Below are 22,029 nucleotides of genomic sequence, written 5' to 3'. Positions count from 1 at the left end.
GTTTATCGCAGGTGTATCATCTCATTATTTCACGTTTTCGGGAATCAGACGCATCTTATTGTTTCGCCGGCGACGCACAGCTGACCCTCGTCAAACAGTGACAGATCTCGCGTCCGGTCGAGATCCGCGGCTTGCGACTTGGTAAACACTGCCCGAGGCGAATTCGAACTTTCGTCGCGAAACGTCGAAAGACCTCCAGTGTGAGCCGTATCAATAATCGTTCTGTTACGCGGACAGGTGTACGGCAAATAAGAAGTATAAGAAGAACCGAAACAAATAAAACCACTGTACAGCCGAGCGAGAAACTCGGAGAATTTTAGGCAGAACCGAGCTAAATCAAGATCAGAGCAGTCATTTAAAATCCTTCCCAAAAATCCTGCAGCGAACACCCGTCCGACGGTCCGCAGCAAGAAGGCACGAGCGGCGGCGGGAGACCGATCGAGACCGAAGCGAACCGAGACCCTCCGACCCGCGACTCGTTACACTCGCGAGAATGGAGCGAGGAGAGACGAGCGGCGGGAGGGCGGAGCGTTACAATTTCATTGCTTTTTGTGTAAATTATTTATGTACAAATCTTATTATATTACTCTTTTTCAGCAAAGAAAATATATGCATTTTTGGAATTTCGAGGCCAACTATGTTTTTTTATTTTAGAATTATTAATTAAAATCCATTCTGTGCACTTAACACGCACAACGTTTGTATAATGTCCATCAGTTATGTTTCCACCATTGTGGAAAATTGCACTAATGATTTTATATACAGGGTGTCTCAGAACTTTGGGACACGGGCTCCGTACGGACATAGAGCTAAGTGAGAGGAACAAAAAATTCCTCTACCATAATGTGAAAATCGTAATAGTTTTTTAGTAATAACCGCGTAAAGTTTGGCGTTTTCCACGCCCAGCGCAGCCTATAGACGCTCCGCGGCAAGCTGTATACGTAGGGCTGAGCGATAACGCAACTCGCGCTGACCGGCGCGCGACATCAAAGCGCCAAGACGCCATCGCGACAGTCAGCGCGAAACGCGTTATCGCTCAGCCCCTACGCATACAGCTTGCCGCGGAGCGTCTATAGGCCGCGATGGGCGTGGAAAACGCCAAACTTTACGCGGTTATTACTAAAAAACTATTACGATTTTCACATTATGGTACAGGACTTTTTTGTTCTTCTCATTTAGCTCTATGTCCCTACTGAGCTCGTGTCCCAAAGTTCTGAAACACCCTGTATATCCGTGCCTAAATTATATTTAACTATTTAACTATTTAACTATTATCTAAAATGAAAATATTCGGTTCGGCAAGAGAAAATTTGACTGAAAGAAGCGCGATTTGATTCTAAATCAATCGGTCCTTCAAGAAACTTTCTTCCGTATACAGGGTGGGGGGTTATAAGTTTACAAACCGAAATGTGAAGATAGATTGGGTTAAGACAAACATAAAAGTTCCATACCATTTTGCGAGATTCGCAATAATTATCGAGTTATTAATGACAGAAATCTGAGGAGTGAGAGTGCGCCGGCGTAAATAATCGGAGAAGCGTTGCAGCTGGTTAGGCCGCAGCGCGGCCCAATCGATTCAGAAACTGTTGCCGGTGCGCGGCGAGGGGAAAGATAATGCGCTGCTATTCGTTGTTTTATCTCGCCGGACCTACGTCTCGCCGCACGCCGCCAACAGTTGTTGGGTCGAGTGGGCCGCGTTGTGGCCTGAGTAGCTGCAACGCTTCTCCAATCATCTATGTCGACGCGCTCCCATTCCTCAGATTTCTGTCATTAATAACTCGATAATTATTATGAATGTCGCAAAACGGTATGGGACTTTTATGTTTGTCTTAACCCAATCTATCTTCACATTTCGGTTTGTAAACTTATAACCTCCCATCCTGTATAATGAGCAATAACGAATAGAATGACGCTTAGATAAATAATGCGTAAGCATCTAAAGCGAACGCAGAGATAATGAAATGCTTATTTTATTTCAACCTGTATGTTGCAAACACATTTGATAATAAACTCGCATTACTTGTGTCCGTGCATATACGTGTAATCTGAAGCTGACATCGCGTGGCAGTGCAAATGCAGCTTCATGAACAAACTCGATTTGCTTGTGTGCATATATGTGAGATCTGAAATTTTAAAATTCTTCGCGAAAGAAAAGGACCTTTTTGTAGATGAGATTTCGAGATCTCTTTATTTCCTGCATCAATCTTGATCGGGCTTGTTGCAAATTATATGTAAGATAGACATTATATAAGAAAAATGTTATCGGATTGTTGATTATAATTTCCATGCTTGAGATATTTGACTCGGAAAACCAATCGATCCTCCGAAATTCCGGAAAAGCTACCACGGTCGTTTGTGTTTCATATGTACTCGGCGTCGCGCTGCGACCGCGGCGCTTGATCGACTCCCATTTACAAGAAAACTTGGATCACGAAAAATAATCGTGCTTTCTCCAATTTTTCGTCCTTGGCGAAATCTAGACATAACATAATCATTCCATTTTTATTACTTTGTTCCCGGGTATCCTAGAAAAAAAATTTATTAGTTTATATGTACTTTTACACGTACTTACTCTTATTAGTTTTATATGTACAAAAGAAATTTATTATTAAAGTACCTCTCATTTATATTAGGTGTGTTGTTTTTAAGGAATAACCATTTTGTTAAACTTTTAAATGGCATCTCGATGCATATTGCAAGAAGTAAAGAAATCATGTAAGAAAGTAGCAGCACCGGAATGGTTTCCAATATCTAGATAAAAAATTATTACATATAATAAATAGACAAACTATTAATAATGCATGATATATAGAGTGTTTCATAGAACTGTAACAGTTAACATCTAATGCACTTTAGATAGTAGAGAAAATGATATAAAGGAAAGTTGAATGGCTTAATTGAATACTATTTTCTTATGAAGTCAATTTTGTTGTTGATGCAATAATGTATCAGAAAAATACAACTGCATTTCTATTTCAAACAGAACCATTGCGATTTTTTTGTTGTAAGTCGATTCTTTAAAATATTCTGCATAAAAGTATTATAAGAGTGTAAGACAACCGTAAAATGGGTAATTAATGAGATATTTCAGATTTCAGATATTTCAGATTTAAAATAAATATTCGAACATTCTACCATTACACAACAAACATTTGTCAGTATTGATGTACGACGATATGTAACAGTTAATATCTATTGCATTTTAGGCAGTAGAAAAAATGGTGCAAAGAAAAGTTGAATGAGAGGCTTAATGAGCATTTATTTTCTAATGAAATCAATTTTTTTTGTTGACACAATAATTTTGTTGACCAGAACAATTTTTGTTTTAAATACAGCTTTCTTAATTTTTTTATATAAATTGATTCCTTAAAATATTCTGCGTAAAAACATAGGGACGTTGGACCAACAGATGGCCAAAAAGTAAGTATATAGTTAATGAGATATTTGAAATTTATTAAAGTATAAACATTTGACATCAAAGGTCTAGAGGGATATTACAGACATTGTTTATAAATACGTATTTACAAACAATGTCCGTAATATTCCTATAGACCTTTGATGCCAAATGTTTGTTGTATGATAATGGAACGTTCGAACATTTACTTTAATAAATCTGAAATATATCATTAACTACTCATTTTCTAGTCATCTTATTCTATTATTTTTTTGTGCAAGATATTTTAAGGAATCAACTTGTACAAAAAATTTGAGAAGTTCTATTTAAAATAAAAATAGAATTACATCTTTCTGATTTATTATTGCACAAATAAGAAAATAGTGCTTATTAAACTATTCAACTTTTCCTTACACCATTTTTTTTACTATCTGGAGTGCAATAGATATTAACTCTTACGGTTCTGTGATACGCCCTGCATGTTCTCAATTTTATTTCTAAAGGTAATTAGAAGAATTGTATATGTATATTAATTTTTTCATACTTACTGATTTAAAAACGCTAAACGTTTTTGCAGTTTTTGTTTGTCCCATGTCAGATATAAGAAATATAAAATGTACTATGTAAACTCCATAAGTTAAATTTGCTAATGGCTGTATCCAACGAGGTGTAAAGAAACGGTGGTAAAATTCTGTGAGATGAAACATAGGAGATATAATAGCAGAATCCGAAATAATTTTGACATTTTACAACCGACATAATAATATAACGGTAGTAATTACCAAAGTAGCTATAGGAAAGATAAATATTGATGTATAATTAACATTTCCTTTGAAAATAAAATAAATTAGACCAAGTTCAAACTATTTGATTATAATATAAACCTGAAATTGCCATATCTTGCCGGTAACATATACAGGGTGTCCCATTAAAAAAAACGCATAATTCTTCGATAATTCTTCAATGAAACATTTTCAGCAAAAATGTTTCGAACGAAAGTTATATGATCTCAAGGAGGACATAAAATAACTATACTATATTGTTTACAAATAGCACTACTTTCGTAATATTCACTGATCATTATTTCTCTTAAATGGAAACCCCAATTTTTTATTATACCATCTTTTTCTACCAATTAATTTAAATAACTTTTGTCTGAAATATTTTTTTATTTGCCTAATATTTTTTGAGATATTTAAGGAAAATTATAATCTTTTTTAGCTACTCGAAACTTGTGAACTTTTTTTAGCTACCCGAAATTTGGATGACTTTCTTTTTATATGTTTTGCATACTCAGTCTACTTTTTTCTTGACGAACTCCTCTGGTAATCTTACTCGTAAGACAAGCTAGTATTATGATTACTAATATACAGAAACAATAATTTGTCTCGTGTTTCTTAAATCTTTTGACAATAGTGTAAATCATAACTTAAAATAAACATCAAACATTTTACAATGTATATATCATACTTGATTGAGTGCTGGTGGATGACAAAACTATTATAGAACATGTGCACAAGGCGGGAATAAGCCTTTGGAAAAATGCAAAAATTGCTTCTTCCAACAGATTCGGTTTGCTCAATATAAAAAATTTATGCGCCCAATATTGGATGGCGACATATAAAACCACAGGCATCGGACAAACCAAGATGTTTGATCAGAACTGAAAAAGTAATATAATATAAATTATGTACATACATAATGTTTTCCAATTGGTACTTACTAATGTACCGTTATTTTTCGTTAAAATTTAAATTGGAAAGCTCTCGACAATAGTTAGTTTAGCTGTCCATACACCACAAAAAGTTGCAGCAACATTACTGCAACATTGCAACAATATTGCAATGTTGCTGCAACTTCTGTGCTGTATGAGTGTTTTCACAGGTTATAATTACTAATGAAAATTTAGCCAGTCAACATTGTCTCCTAAACTTTTCTTTTCTTTTTGCATGTAAATGATAGTATCGTTTAAATTTAGGATATCAATTAAGAGACACATTACATTACATTAGAAACTAATATATACGTGGAATTATCTACATTTAAAAAAGGTGCAAGGATGCTCGATATTTAAACAAGACTAATACAAAAGCATTTAAACAAATAAACTTGTTTGTAACAGGTGCTATTTATGAAGATATATTTTATTTAGGCGTAATTTTTACATTCGTGTCTCATTTTCTTCTCTCATTCATGAGAATGGTATGAAAGTCAGCTAAAATTACAATACATATTCACCTTAGACAAACGCCACGAACTGCCTTTGTGATCATGAAGTATTGCACCAGCTATTATACCAACAAGGTATCCAGTAGCAGACATATGTGTTTTGATATAATATGCCTTGAATTCTGGTAGATCTGCTAATTTTGTTACGCTATAAAACAAAATGAGTAATTTATTAAGGTCGATGAACTGTTCATTTGTATTTGTTCCTCTACCTAATTAAATAAGATAATTTTAGAATACGGCCTAATTAGGAGTAAAATTATACACGCGCATCAATATTAGAAATTACTTACTATGGTGTAAATCGTAGGATGGAAGATGCATTATATACGTAAGTGGCAACAAAAGATACAGTGCAACTTATTAATGTTAATATCCCGAGAAAAGGATACCCTATGTTGCGCGGCATACACCAAAATGCATATATTACAAATTGACTGCAAACAAAAAGTTGAAAGTCTGCTGCTAAATACCAGCCGTGGGTGACACACTGAAATTACATGTCAATTACACGTTAATTGATATTTCTTGGAGATTATTCGGATTGATATAAACACAATTTCATTACGAATTCCGAAACTGCGACGTAATTGTGAATGTACAAGAGATTTATCCACCAATTTTTTGCACAATGAGCGCATTCTTCGACCACATGATTCCAAAATGGTCCGGATCCCAGTAGTGGAAGGATCCAAATGTAGAAGCCAATTATTGTAGCATATAACGGCGTTAACCTGTAAATAATCATATGTGTTACGTGGGCACATACCCAGGAAGAACAGAAAATCATGATGAAATCAAAATGACATCAAAATAATGAGAGAATAACCGAATGAAAAATGAGTCTTCCTCATCATTTTGACGTCATTTTGATGTCATGATTTCTTGTCCTATCTGGGCATGTACATATAGAGTCCTATTCTCATATACTAGATATCTAAAAAAAAGGGTTCATGACTTTAAGGAGAAATAATATTTACAAAAAATGAGAAAAAGATTCTAATAAATATGGGTCGAAAAATTAATATTGCCGGAGTTATAAAGAAGTATTTAATTTAACTAAAGCAAGTGATCTACTCGTTTCTGGTGTTTACAAAGTTTACAAAAGATTTCCTACACACGCCTATTTCTACACACGCTTTATATCTTCGTATCATAGAATTGCAAACTCTTTTCCGGATTTGTTCCAACTATTTAACAGACATTTTGTATTCTCTGCTATAATTCGTCTATGTCATTTATTGATAAAGAATACACCATACTAAAAAAACGCAATTGTTTTGTTCCGCTCGCAAGTGGTGAATATAAACATTGAACGTATATTGAACAACTATTAAACTATAGGACAGCCCCACAAAAAAAAAGTGATCGATCCTAGAGACCATACCACCCTATTCTTATATATTTTGGATCGCTGAACACGAATCCGAGGTCAGTTTTTCCCCATCACATCTTGTTTTTTTTAACTTTGAAAAAAGCCAAAAAATATCCAAAAAGGTCTATTTGCTGCCTAAAAGATAGACACGGGATTGGTAACGAGTGCTAAAGCTATATTCCATTCTACCGTAATGTTTTTTGGGACACTGAAAAAATATTGTGATAGATTTATAGATCTAGGATTTTTTTAACATAAAATAATCGCCCAAAAGTCGTCAAAATTACATTCATTTGTTTAGATCTCATTCACAAAGTCTTTGAAAAGCAAATAAACAAACAGGTAGATCAAACTCGATCTTTTTTTTGTATATTTAAAAAAAAGAACAATTTTATTATTCTCTTTTATGATAACGTACTCTCTTATTTTTCAAAAAATCTGTGAAGTGGATTTCTTTTACGTTTTATTCCTTTTCGTTCATACTCTCCTTTCAACATCCAACAGAAGTCTTCATGATCACATCCCGTCGTCCTTGATATCTTCGCTCCATTTCTTTAATATCTTGGTGAAAACGTTCACCCTGCTCTTCACTGTAATGTCCTAAAATCTCTGGAAATTGATTTACGTGAGAATGCAAGAAATGCATCTTCAGGTTCATCAGGCATCCCAACTTATCGAAGTTGTCAACCATATCAGAGACTACTTGTTTGTAGTTTTCGCTCTTATGGTTACCTAAGAAGTTCTCAACAACTCCTTGAAAGCCAAGTCACGCCGACTTTTCAGTGTTGGTCAGTGTTGTAACAAAGATCTGGTCTCTCAACATTTTTTTAAATTGCGGTCCATCAAAAACGCTTTCCTTCAATTTTGCATCGGTCATCTGTGGAAATTGTTTCGCCAAATATTTGAAACATTTCCCATCTTTATCCAGGGCATTCACAAATTGCTTCATGAGACCAAGCTTAATATGAAGAGGTGGAAGCAATATTTTTTTAGGGTCAACCAGTGATTCTACGATGATGTTATTTTTACCTGATTCAAACGATGTCTTTTTCGGCCATTTATGACGTGTATAGTGCTTGGCACGATCTCTACTGTCCCACAAGCATAAGTAGCAAGGTGTCTTTATAAAGCCTGATTGTTGTCCCAATATCATCCCTAGAATTTTAATATCTCCGCAAATTTGCCACTTGTGGACTGAATAATTAATTTTTTCAAGAACTAGTTTGAGATTACTGTACTTCTCTTTTAACTGCGTTGAGTGTGCTACAGATATTGGTGCATATATTAGGTGTATGAATTAACTCGGTTTATCTGGCGGTCAATTGCTGTACTATGTAATTTTCTAACCTCTAATGTCTACAAAAGGCTTTATTTTTTAGTTTTGATATCTGTCAATAATATTCAGTTGATAAATGTTTGGATTTGTAACAATAACATCGTGTTTATCTGGTTCGAAAATGTCGAAATTCGAGCTAAAAAAGCATCACTTCCGGGAAGTTCTCATTTTCTGTTTTCATTTGAAGAAAACAGCCGCTGAAGCTCATCGAATGCTTGTAGGAGTTTATGGGGAAAGTGCTTCCACCGATAAATCATCAGATCAAGAGAATGGTTTCGACGTTTCAAAAGTGATGATTTCAGTGTTGATGACAAACCTCGTCCAGGTCAGTCGAAGAAGATTGAGGAGGAGAAATTGTAGGCGCTAATCGATGAAGATCCGTGTCAATCGCAACATGAGCTCGCGCAATTGTTGAGTGTTGATCGATCAATAATTTCTGTGTGTTTGGCAGCCATGGGAAAGATTTACAAAGAAGGAAGATGGGTGCCATACGAACTGAAAGAAAGAGACATCGAGAGGCAAAAGCCATGTCTGAAATCTTGCTTATCAAGTAAAAAAGAAAAAAGAAAAAAGAAAAAATGTTTTGCATCGTATTGTGACTGGAGACGAAAAGTGGATATATTTCGATAACTTCAAACGAAGGAAATCCATTAGTGACCCAGGAAAACTATCCACATCGATATCAAAGCGGAATATTCACGGCAAGAAAGTAATGCTCTGTATATGGTGGGACTACAAGGGTGCAGTATATCATGAACTGTTAAAACAGAGCCAAACCATAATGGCACTGCCGAACTTTATCAACAACAATTGATCCGTTTAAACAACGTATTGAAGAATAAGCGCCCGGAATATGCAAAGAGACACGACAATGTGATCTTCCAGCACGATAACGCTCGGCCACATGTTGGAAAGATTGTAAAAGCCACCTTGGAAGTACTTGGCTGGGACGTTTTACTTCACCCGCCGTATTCACCAGACATTGCTCCATCCGATTATCACTTGTTCAGATCGATGGCACACGGGCTTTCGGACCAGCACTTCAACAATTATAAAGAAATAGGGTAATGGCTCAATCAATGTACCGTTTTGAAGCACGAGTCGTTTTTCCGTCACGGAATGCAACAACCGCCAGGCAGATGGGAAAAAATAATAGCAAGCGATGGGAAATATTTTTATTAGTGTACTTTTTCATGTTTTTTCATACTAAAATCTTTTTTTGGAAGTAAAAACGGACCGAATTAATTCACACACATAATACGTTGGTGTCATGAAGAAGAACAGCTTTTAAACTTCGTTTCAATGAATCAATAAATAGTCTCCAATTTTCGTCTTTGTATATGCCTGGCTTTAGTTCATTTTTCTTCATAACACCAACGTATATGCACCAATACCTGTAGCACATTCAACGCAGTTAAAAGAGGAGTACAGCAATCTCAAATTAGTTCTTGAAAAAATTAATTACTCAGCGCACAAGTGGCAAATTTGCGGAGATATTAAAGTTCTAGAGATGATATTGGGACAACAATTAGGCTTTATAAAGACACCTTACTACTTATGCTTGTGGGACAGTAGAGATCGTGCCAAGCACTATACACGTCATAAATGGCCGAAAAGGGCATCGTTTGAATCAGGTAAAAATAACATCATTGCAGAACCGCTGGTTGACTCTAAAAAAATATTGCTTCCACTTTTTCATATTAAGCTTGATCTCATGAAGCAATTTGTAAATGTCCTGGATAAAGATGGAAAATGCTTCGCATATTTGGGGAAACAATTCCCACAGATGACCGATGCAAAATTGAAGGAAGGCATTTTTGATGGACCGCAAATAGAAAAATGTTGAGGGACCAGATCTTTGTTACAACGATGACTAACATTGAAAAGTCGGCGTGGCTTGGCTTTCAAGGAGTTGTTGAGAACTTCTTAGGTAACCACAAGAGCGAGAACTATAAACAAGTAGTCTCTGATGTGATTGACAACTTCGATAAGTTGGGATACCTGATGAACCTGAAGATGCATTTCTTGCATTCTCACGTAAATCAATTTCCAGAGATTTCAGCACATTACAGTGAAGAGCAGGGTGAACGTTTCCACCAAGATATTAAAGAAATGGAGCGAAGATATCAAGGACGATGGGATGTGATCATGAAGGCTGACTTCTGTTGGATGTTGAAAAGAGAGTATGAACGAAAAGGAGTAAAACATAAAAGAAACCCACTTCACAGATCTTTTGAAAATAAGAGAGTACGTTATCATAAAAAAAAAATAATAAAAATGTTCTTTTTTTGTAAATATATTTTACAATACAAAAAAGATCAAGTTTGATCCACCTGTTTGTTTATTTGCTTTTCAAAGACTTTGTGAATGAGATCTGAACAAATGAATGTCATTTTGACGACTTTTGGGCGATTTTTTTTGTTAAAAAAAATCCTAGATCTATAAATCTATTACAATATTTTTTCAGCGTCTCAAAAACGTTACGGTAGAATGGAATATAGCTTTAGCACTCATTATCAATCCCGTGTCTACCTTTTAGGCAGCAAATAGACGATTTTGGATATTTTTTAGCTTTTTTTAAGGTTTAAAAAAAACAGGATGTGATGGGGAAAATTGACCTCGGATTCGTGTTCAGCGAACCAAAATATGGTACATAAGAATAGGGTGGTTTGGTCTCTGGGATCGATGTACTTTGACGTTTGGTAGTGGTTTAAGTCAATAGTGGTTTAATCAACGTTAATAATGGCTCAATAATGCTTTTGGTAAACATCAGATATTGATTCAATAACGGAAAGAATAATTTGATACATAAAATTTTAATATATAATTAATGAATATTTGAGTCGTGATTATGATGATATCCTCTTTTATGACATAGACGTGACGTCATGTGATGTTATGCCCCACGTCTTTGGAGTTACTTTTACGTGCTCCATGCCACGTACCGATGGCATCCACTTCGCTTTGCATCGGAATTTTTAAAACTGAAATTAACTTTTACACCTATAATAATAAACCGAGAGAGAGAGAGAGAGAGAGAGAGAGAGAGAGAGAGAGAGAGAGAGAGAGAGAGAGAGAGAGAGAGAGAGAGAGAGGAGGGAGAAAGAATTATAGAATTCTATTTGGAAACGGCTGAGGACACTAAAATACTTAAACATAATGAATTTAATAAAATTTTGAACGACCGTAATGGATGAAATACACCTTGCAAGCTTTATTACTTTCGTCTAGCATTTGCTTTCGAAACATTGCATACCTTCCGAAATATTTGACTGAAGCTTAAAATAGAATACTTTGTGTACGTACATACCTCATGTATCTCAATGCGACATTTTTAACAAATTTTAATTGTTTATTTTGATCCAAGTCTTTCAATAATTGAAATGCGTGTAGAACGCCGCTCAAGGCGAACATTATGTTTATTGTGACTGTAGCGTTCACTATTAATGTAATCAAAGGTATTTTGTATATCTGAAAGCAAGCATTAAGATGAAAAATATCGTGTTACACATAATTGTCAAATGTCAAGAAAGAGATTATTAATACATAACTGCACATGTTAATTTTAATACACATGTGTTTAATAGTAATACATACCTCTTCTATATCAACTACATTAACAATGGGAATAAACATATATTGCATTACATTATGCATATAAACCGTCAAACTGATAATAAAAAACCGTATAAAATATATAGAGTCAAGCCCTGTATGTGTATAATTTACGTTGAAAATTTTTTCATAATTTCTCCGAGCAGAAAAGTGTAACATGATATTTCGTATTACAGACATATTATTTCCATCTCCACTTGGCGTACGGTCGTATCAAGTGCTGATTATAACCAGACTCAGCAAAGCGACAAGTACAACACTGAAAAATTATTTAAAGTACAATATTTTTTTCACATTTGTGATGAGAATAAAATTTACCAGTAAACTCCGGCACCAAGAGTAAACTTTGGCCCTTCTTTGACTGTATGACAAGAATTAGGTTGCACACTTGTCTGCAACTCAATATTTTTACTTGTTCCAAGTTCTTTTAAAGATATTTTCAAGGCTGTTTCTATATTTTCCGCACTGCAGGTACACACAAAGCCAATTGTATACGATTTCTGCGTATACGATATGGGTGACCTTCCAATTGCTAAGTGCAAAAGTATTAATAAGTAAGTAATCATTTAATTCCTAGAGCGATATGCCGTAAGCAAAACGTTTATTACAATGGAGAAAAGGGAAAATTATGCGACATAGCGATGTTTATATGATGTTCAACTTTTTTCTTTTTCAATTTAAATTAAATATTTAATTTTGCGACTGAAGGTATTAAATTGTAATTAAGAAATTCGATTTGCGATCTGGAATTCCAGTTGTCCATTTAAAATAAAAATTAAAAATATTAGGTAAATCGGAAAGTTCCCTCCGTTTAGCGACAAGTAGCTATAGCTAGAACTGTCGTTAACCTGTCTGCTAATGTCTAAACGAAGCTTAATAGTTTGTTTTGACATCTGTCAATAACATTCAGTACATAAAAGTATACGTTTGCATGAATAACATCGTTGTTCATTGCATCGAAAACGTCGAAATTTGTGCCAAATAAGCGTCATTTGCTCGAAGTATTAATCTTTTGCTTCAATTGGAGGAAAACTGCAGCTGAAGCTCATCGAATGCTTATAGAAGTTTATGGTGATAATGCTCCTACCAATAAAACATGCAAAGAATGGTTTCGACGTTTTAAAATTCATGATTTTGATGTAGAGGACAAAGAGCGTTCTGGACGATCAAAAGTATTCGAAGACGAAGAATTGCAGGCATTGGTGGACGAAGACCCATGTCAAACGCAAAAGCAACTTGCAGAAGCATTAAATTGTGCTCAATCTGTCATTTCCGATCGTTTGAAAGCCTTAGGAAAGGTTTACAAGGAAGGAAAATGGGTCCCATATGAACTGAAGCCAAGAGACGTTGAAAGGCGAAAAACAAGGCTAAAGGCGAAATTCTGCTTGCTAGGCAACAAAGAAAGGGGTTTTCACATCGTATCATCACTGGGGATGAAAAATGGATTTATTTTGACAAACCCAAACGTCGAAAAACTACTTGCGATCTTGGCCAACTCTCAACATCGAAGCCAAAGCGGAATATCCACGGAAAGAAGGCAATGCTCTGTATTTGGTGGGATCAGAAGGGTATGCCCTTATGTACCATGAGCTGTTGAAAAGTGGTCAAACAGTCACAGGGGATCTCTACAGAAAATAAATGATCCATTTGAGCCGAGCATTGCACGGAAAACGACGAGAATATGAAACGAGACAGCATAAAGTGATTTTGCTTCATGACAACGCTCGACTTCACGTCACAAAATCTGTCAAGGGAACGTTAGAAGCACTTCGCTGGGAAGTGTTACCCCATGCGGCTTATTCACCAGACTGTGCCCCTTCCGACTACCACTTGTTTCGGTCGATAGCACACGCACTTGCTGAGAAATGCTTCAATTTTTATGAAAACGTCGAAAAATGGGTCTCTGACTGGATAGCCTCCAAAGATGAGTCATTCTTTCGCTGCGGAATTCGCTTGCTGACCGAAAGATGGGAAAAAGTCATTGCTAATGATGAACAATACTTTGATTGATGTACTTTTTCATTTTGTTTCTTAAATAAAGTCATACGTTTTGCAAGAAAACGGACAGAACTTTCCGATTGACCTAATAGTATTACTGATCATGGCTGCATTGAATCCTATAACTTTTGTTTTAAACATTGTTTCACGTGAAGTATCTTTTTCTTGTCAGATTTGTATTTTACATTATCGTATTATATAAATATCATTACATTAAATCTCTTCCGTTAGATGTTTCGCGAGTATTTTAATTCACACGTTTTAAATTCAGATATTTAATTTGAATATCATAATAGGACACTATGTATGTTACCAATATAATCTTTGATTTTATGATTCTTGTATCATCCACACATCTTACATCATCTGAATCGTTTAAAATATATATAATATTTTCAAAATATATTAAAATTTGAATATAATAATTATTCTTAAAGTGTGTAATTTATAATTACATTATGTCAGTATACTGAAGTAATTATATAAGTATCCTACAATAATGTTGTTTCATCAGGTGAATCTCCGCGTAACTTGAATTTCTTTATTATAAAATTTGTTCAGCGTTACAAACATACCTCTAATACTTTCCAAAAAGAATTGGTTATGTCTAAGGAATTGTTCATATATTGTGTTTCTGATGATTTTTGTTGGACTGATGTAGTTTGCTTCTTCTTATATATAATATCGATTAAGCAATATTTTCCATTAATTTCATGAACATCGGTACCCTCTTCTGTGATATTAACTTGTATGTTATAACACTCATCAAAATTTCCTAGATGTCTTGTATGTCCGTAGAATATACCATCCGGATATTTTGTAGAAGAATCGAACACTGAAATAGAATTTAACAGAATATCGAAAGATATGTGTGAACATACACACACACACACACATGTAGAATGCAAAATATATCAATATCAATTTAATAAGTAAAATGTTAGAAATTTTGACGTCAGGTTGGCAGTAGATACGGTCAGAATAATATGGCAAATCAATAGTCATCTGTGTCTATATGAAAATCGTGTGCTGACATAGTATGTTCTAATATAACTTGTTAGCAGATAGGCGAGATAGAAATCGAGCATGTTTGCAATACATTCCATTTAAATACTTTAAATGGAATACTTTAAATACTTTAAATTACAGAATGTCAGATCCTGTTGAATTTCTGCCGTTAATGTGTCATCATACTTTACTAGCAGATGAGCATTGCTGATAAACATTTTGCTGCTAATTTGTCGACAAAATGTTCAGCAGACACAGCGTAATATCTGCTAGATTTGGCTATCGGGGAATACGATTTTTAAATTGTATTTACAAAATATTTACGCATTAATATTCACGGTCTTATGTCAATAATGTGCACAAGTTGAGCACTCGGAACACTAAAGTAAATTGATTTATTAGAACTTATATGAATTAAATAAATTTGAATCTTTTCATGTTTTAATTCAATTTTAACATTGATATTGGTACTTTCCACACGTTATTTTACAAACAAAGGTAATTGACGTATAGTTTAAAAAAATAATATCAAGAATTAGAAATAGTACTATTGACCATGGCTACATTGAACCCTATAACTTTTGTTTCAAACATTGTTTCACGTGAAGTGTCTTTTTCTTGTCAGATTTGTTTCTTACATTATCGTATTATATAAATATCATTACATACATTAAATACCAAATACCATTGCATTTTTCTAGAGTTTTAACTTGCAAAACATATTATAATTTACATAAACTAACTTTGCGTAGCCCATAGAGAACCTTTAAGTAGGTCATGCAAAAATCTCCGTGTGTCTTCCGGCCCAGCCGGCAAATATTCCGACGTTGCAAAAATAATTGATAAAAAGGGCATGCCTTCTAATGCCCATTGTTCTGGAATTAAGTGATTTTGTTCAGCCAAAACATAGGAATAGGTTATTTTTAATAATAGGACCACTATGGTGTAATAAACTACTCTTTGTCTACACATCGTGGAGGTAGAAGTCGTACTGTCTCGAATAGACATATTCGTTGACATAAAACTGAAATGAATTCAGTTTCTTGGAAGAAAAACTTGTCTGTTACATAAGAATAATCGACTCCATTAATATATCATTTATCATCAATAGCTTGAAGATTATTAAAAAGTTGCTTATCGGTAACATTATCGGAAAATAAGATTATTTGACAAATTTATTTCTAAAAATTATAAATTCGCTGATATTGATCACCCTAGAAAACGGAAATGTAAGTAGAATATAAAAGTAGAAATGACGTTTTCTATGTTGTAGTCAAAGAATTGACTATTTACTACATCTAAAAAGTTAAATGTCCAACTGTACATACCAGAGACGGCATAACGTAAATAGTAAGATTGGAATATAAGAAGGAAAAGTTCCCGTGTGTTTTACAAATGATTCGTCGCATTTTTTGCACAAATGAAGTGTAAGAATGCATTAGGTGTCCCAGTTAGTCTTGAGGGTTAGTCTTTTGAAAAAAACCTCGTTTATTTTAAAGCGATGTTAGATTATATTTTACTCAAAACATTTTCCATCGTTAACTATAATTTTTTTCCACTTTTCTGACAATAAGTGAATTCCACAATAAAAAAATGTTCGTCCTTTGAAGTAGTCCATTCATTAATTCGTTTTTTTATTTCTTTATAGGCTTTGAAGTATTTTGAAGTCAGCAGGGCTATGCTACATCGGTCAAAATAAGTGATAATCTGAAGAAGCACAGTCTGGTGAATACGCGGCGTATATAATTAAGACTCCCCATTGGAATGCCGACAACGTATCTTAAACTGCTTTTGTAATATGTGGTCGAGCATTATCGTGGAACAAAATGATTTTGCGTTTTCTTGAAACTATTATTGGATATTTCTGATTCAAAACACGATTCAAATTAATTAGTTGTTGGTTATGCTTAATAGTTGTTATTAGTTATTGTTAGTAATGGTTAATGACTGTTTGATTCAGTTTCAGGTCAAAATTTACGATACTTCTTTCATATCCCGCCAAATGCTCAATGAAACCTTATTTCCATTGATGATATATCTTGGAGTCGATGTTGATGATTGACTTGGATTTAGTCACGATTTTTTACGCTTAAGGTTATCATAGTAGATTTATTTTTCATCGCCAGTTACAATACAAGTTGTACAAAAAGTGCTTCTTTTTGTGACAAGAAAATAATACAGTGCAAGTGGTTAAACGATTTTGAAGTCAATTCGGACAATTTATATGGAATCCAATTGCCTTCTTTTTGAATATTTCCCATTGAATGTAAATGATCATAATCGGTTGATTTGTCAATATTTATTGCTTCAGCTAATTCTTGAGACATTTGAACCGAGTTTTCATTCAACGATGCAATTCGACATCTTCAAAAATTTTTTGATTGACTTGAACGTTTTTTGTCTTTCAAATTAAAATCATCACTTTTGAACTGTCGAAACCTCATATGTTTTATTATATTAGGTGCGCAACTAACTTTCCGGGTTTCACACATGGATGGCGCTAACGACACATGTAGTCGACATACATGTCTGAAGTTGTGTTTTTTTATAGCTTGGACATCTGTTAACAATAATCAGTCGTAATACCAACACATATCGCAACGTAAAAATATTTTTTCTAACAACGAAGATGTCGAGTTTTGTGCCAAATAAACAGCATTTGCGGGAAGCTTTGCTTTTCTGCTTTAACTTAAAAAAAAAGTGCAGCTGAAACACGTCGTTTGCTTGAGGAAGCCTACGGCGAACATGCACAATCGAAAACTACCTGTGAAGATTGGTTTCGAAGAAACGCTTCCGAAGTGGCGATTTCGACACTGAGGACAAGGAACGCTCCGGAAGACCAAAAACAATTGAGGACGCCGATCTGCAAGCGTTATTGGATGAAGATGATATGCAAACACAAGATCAATTTGCGGAGGCATTAAACCTGACTCGCCAAAATATTTCCAAACGTTTACATGCTATGGGAAAAATTCAAATGGAAGGAAAATGAGTGCCGCATGAGTTGACTGAGAGACAGATAGAAAATCGAAGAGCCACTTCCGAAATTTTGCATTTGTGGCATGAAAGAAAGAGTTTCCTGCATCGAATTGTTACTGGCGATGAGAAGTGGACATATTTCGAGAATCCCAAACGCAAAAAATCGTGACTTTCACCTGGCGAAGCATCAACATCGACGGCACGGCCAAATCGCTTCGGAAAGAAGACAATGCTCTGCGTTTGGTGGGACCAGAAAGGAATCATGTATTATGAGCTGCTGAAACCGGGCGAAACTGTCAATGGGCATCGCTGCCGACAACAACTGATCAATTTGAACCATGCATTGCTCGAAAAACGGCCAGAATGGGACACGAGACACGAACGAGTGATATTACAACACGATAACGCTCCGTGCCATCGCACTTTCATCGTCCAGGATACCATCAAAACGCTGAAATGGGATCTGCTACCGCACCTGCCGTATTCGCCAGACCTGGCCCCTTCCGATTATCACTTGTTCCGGTCGACGACGCATGGCTTGGCTGAATAATACTTGGCCAATTTCGAAGAGTGCAAAATTGATTGGATGAATGGTTTCAGTCCAAAGACGCGTCGTTTTATCGTCACGGTATTCATGTATTGCCAGAGAGATGGCAAAAATGTGTAGCTAGCGAGGGACGATACTTTGAATAAACCATTTTTTGTATTTTTCTTGAAATTTTCCACTTTTCATTGATAAAAAACCCGGAAACTTAGTTGCTCACCTAATAATTGATGGAGCAGACTCAGAATAAATTTTTGAGATGAATCGGTGATTTTCGGCAGCTGTTTTCTTCAAATCAATATAGTAAAATAATAAATGACGAAAATGCTCTTTGGCACCTTTAATTTTTAACTACATTCAAAAGTGTAGTCACCTTTACGAATGCATATGATATGTGTCAAATTATTTGTAAAAATATCCAATCTTTTTTCATTTTTCATTTTATTTTATTTCTTTAAATTATAATAATTATTATAATAATTATATTTTATTATATTAATTATTATAATTATATTCTATTAATATAATAATTATTATATATAATATAATTTAAGACACTCACAACATATAATCTATGAGTGATATATTGTCGAAAATCTCACTTTCGTGTGTCACCTTTATAGGTTACAAGAAAATACAAGAATCGGAACCGTCGCTTACCAATTTTCATAATTTGAATATGTCACAGAGCATTAAAAAATATTAGACCTATATGTTTTTAATGATATATCTCAACGGTTAAAGATAGAAACAATCCATAAAAGAAAACAGACTTTCTCATTGTTTGTAATTATTCTCTAAACTACAATGTACATGAAAAAATGTTTTACACAAAAGTTGTAAAGTTATTTATACTCTTTAAAACGATTTGCTAAAATTTAAAAAAGAAATATAGAATTATTTTTTTAAATACCTCCTCTCCATTTATTACTGTTACGTCCTGCGGACTTCGCGAATTCTAGATCCTTTTATAAATGGAGCGAATTGATTTTATGTTGCTCGCTACACTTTAAATATTATATTCAACAAACATGTTCCGCGACATCGTGCTTGAAGTGTCGGTATATCGTGCTCGATCATTTCCTTTTTTGTTACCTAGACCAAAGTCCTCTAGTTGTTTGTCAGGAAAATCCACTGAGTCATTTCCCGGACTGACCAGTCGATATCTGATTTCGTTAATCCTCACGAACTTACAACTTTTCCACGTCCCGTCATATTACCCAATAATTCTCACTAAACCTAACGAGATGACGAAATCTCCTATCGCCATAGATACCTCATCCTTTACAACAATGCAACGCAATTCCAAAATCCCACCTCTGGAAAAGTTCTAATAAACCTTGGACCCCTGACGCAGCTCTAAAACCCCACCTCCAAAAATGTCAACAACAAAGTTCTAATAGATGGACATAGACCTTAGACCCCTGACACAATTTCCACAACTCCATCCTCTCAACCGAGGTGACGTTTTAAGTAAAATGAAAAGGCTAGCACATTATTCGCCTGACCAGCACCCGAGTTAGAACCACAAATTCGGCATCCAAAGATCTTTCTTTTGTCGTTTAATTTTTACATTCAGGCATTTAGACGTGGAGTTGGTCTAAACATTCTTTCGAAGTTTAATTATTATCCGCTGCCTGAAAAAGAGAACATAGTTGTGTGTAACATCGCCGTTGACGAATTGGAAATCCGAAAGCGACAGAGCCAGCGTTGCACACTTACGCAGATCAGCAACATTTTCTTTTGGTTGCTTTCTCTCTCTCTCTCTCTCTCTCTCTCTCTCTCTCTCTGCTTTGGAACCAGCAGTAAGTTTTACTTTCTTTATCATCTACCCTTCCTATAACCATTTTATTAATTCCCCTTATTATGGAAATGCAGTTTTAGTGGGTTATTGTCACAATATTGGAATAACTATCGACAGCATTTTCCAAACGCTCGAGTCGATTTTTGACACCAGAGATCCTGACCAATTAGCATCTCAGGTCCACTATCTCCGAGCGATAGTTAACATAGCGCTAGGAACCGACTACCACCCAGATCCTACGCTCCTATCTCCTTACCTTCTCCCCCATTTTCCTCCGGGTATTCCTTCCTCTTCTCCTACATGCGCGTCCACATTAAAATAATAATATTATAAAAATAATATTATAAAAATATATTTTAATGAAACCACTCAAAATATATTTTTATAATATTATTTTTAGAAATAAAAACTCTATTTCATTGAAAAAACTATGTTGATAAAAGACAGGATTTGAGATAATATTTTTCAAAAGTGTTTTTAGATTTAGTAATTAAAACTTTTTGTTTAGACTTCCTTGTTTCAAACTATTTTTTTGTGTTAATCATTATAATACTCCATTACCAGTAATTTTGAAACGCTGCCTATACTGATATTCGTCGCATATCGAATGTTGTTGCGTTATTTTAATTTTTGATATGAAAGGTTATAATGTTCTGTGAATACTGTAAGGACACATTATATAAACACTAGTCACAAGAACATCATAGGAGTCATTGGGATAATTGCGTGCCCCTCAGTTGTTAGATTAAGCGAAGCCTAGCATGGTCAACACATGGGCGGGTGTTCCGCTTGGAATCGAAGCTGTCGACGAATGCAAGAAAATTGGGAGTAAATTTTTTTACTTAACAATAATATTACAGTTATATAACATTTTAGTAACATGTGATATTTCTGTTATATAACTGCAACTTTCTATGAGGAAATTACACCTAACATGTATATTGCTATAATGTACATGTTATACACAGTCTGTCCCAGATCCAATGAGACTGTGTACAATGAGACTGGTCTAAAAAAAATACAAAGCGTTTATTATTTTGATTTTTTATTCTTGTTTATTCAAAATAGTCTCCCTCCGAGTCAATACAGCGCTGGAAACGTTCAACAAATTTTTCGAAACATTTTTTATACTCATCGGCTGGAATGGCCTTTAGTATGGCGGTCGAAGTCTTTTGGATGACCGGAATGGTATCGAAACGATTTCCTTTCATCGGTAATTTCAGTTTGGGAAATAGCCAGAAGTCGCACGGAGCCAAATCAGGTGAATATGGTGGATGATCGATAACAATGATGCCTTTTTTGGTCAAGAATTCACGTACCATGATGGCTTTGTGTGATGGTGCATTATCGTGCAACAAAAACCAACTGTCTAGCTCTCGATATTCCGGTCAAACTCGTCGAATTCTGGCCCACAATCGTTGTAGAACTCCCAGATAATATCTGGGCAGACACACAGCGGTCGCTTCGAAGAATTTCTTTGACTTTCTCGATGTTTTCTTCATTGCGAGTGGTTTTTGGCGGCGGTGCTCGGTCATCGTCTGCAAGGTCCTCACGATCGTCACGGAATCGGCCAAACCAACGGAAAACCTGTGCACGGGACATGCATTCATCCCCGTACACATTTTTTAGCGTTTCGTACGTTTCTGCACCACTTTTACCCAATTTAAAAATTGGTTTTTCGACCGACGTACACAAAGTGACTTTACATAAAATGTCAAACCACAGTAAAATATCAACCGAATTCGCT

General features: G+C 35.0%; 3 protein-coding genes across 3 annotated transcripts; all 3 read right to left on the bottom strand.

Annotated features, from left to right (window-relative positions):
• Positions 1-1,954: 1,954 nt before the first annotated feature.
• On the bottom strand, positions 1,955-4,109 carry LOC112590682 (uncharacterized). Its single transcript, XM_025307975.1, has 3 exons — positions 3,943-4,109; positions 2,618-2,751; positions 1,955-2,525 (listed from the first exon to the last, which is right to left on the bottom strand). Exons 1-3 carry the CDS (start codon positions 4,099-4,101, stop codon positions 2,492-2,494), a joined length of 327 nt encoding a protein of 108 aa, XP_025163760.1. The 5' UTR covers positions 4,102-4,109; the 3' UTR covers positions 1,955-2,491.
• Positions 4,110-5,051: 942 nt separating this feature from the next.
• On the bottom strand, positions 5,052-12,156 carry LOC112590691 (nose resistant to fluoxetine protein 6-like). Its single transcript, XM_025308010.1, has 6 exons — positions 11,932-12,156; positions 11,645-11,805; positions 6,192-6,357; positions 5,917-6,113; positions 5,633-5,771; positions 5,052-5,057 (listed from the first exon to the last, which is right to left on the bottom strand). Exons 1-6 carry the CDS (start codon positions 12,127-12,129, stop codon positions 5,052-5,054), a joined length of 867 nt encoding a protein of 288 aa, XP_025163795.1. The 5' UTR covers positions 12,130-12,156.
• A 244-nt stretch (positions 12,157-12,400) lies between these two features.
• Positions 12,401-15,927, bottom strand: LOC112590690 (uncharacterized). Its single transcript, XM_025308008.1, has 3 exons — positions 15,699-15,927; positions 14,523-14,782; positions 12,401-12,481 (listed from the first exon to the last, which is right to left on the bottom strand). Exons 1-3 carry the CDS (start codon positions 15,925-15,927, stop codon positions 12,401-12,403), a joined length of 570 nt encoding a protein of 189 aa, XP_025163793.1.
• Positions 15,928-22,029: the final 6,102 nt, after the last annotated feature.

This window comes from Harpegnathos saltator, unplaced genomic scaffold (assembly GCF_003227715.2).
Source record: "Harpegnathos saltator strain DR-91 unplaced genomic scaffold, Hsal_v8.6 scaffold133, whole genome shotgun sequence".
Taxonomy (NCBI): domain Eukaryota; kingdom Metazoa; phylum Arthropoda; class Insecta; order Hymenoptera; family Formicidae; genus Harpegnathos; species Harpegnathos saltator.
Note: the sequence above shows the minus strand (reverse complement) of the source record. Positions and strands in the feature narration are given on the sequence as shown.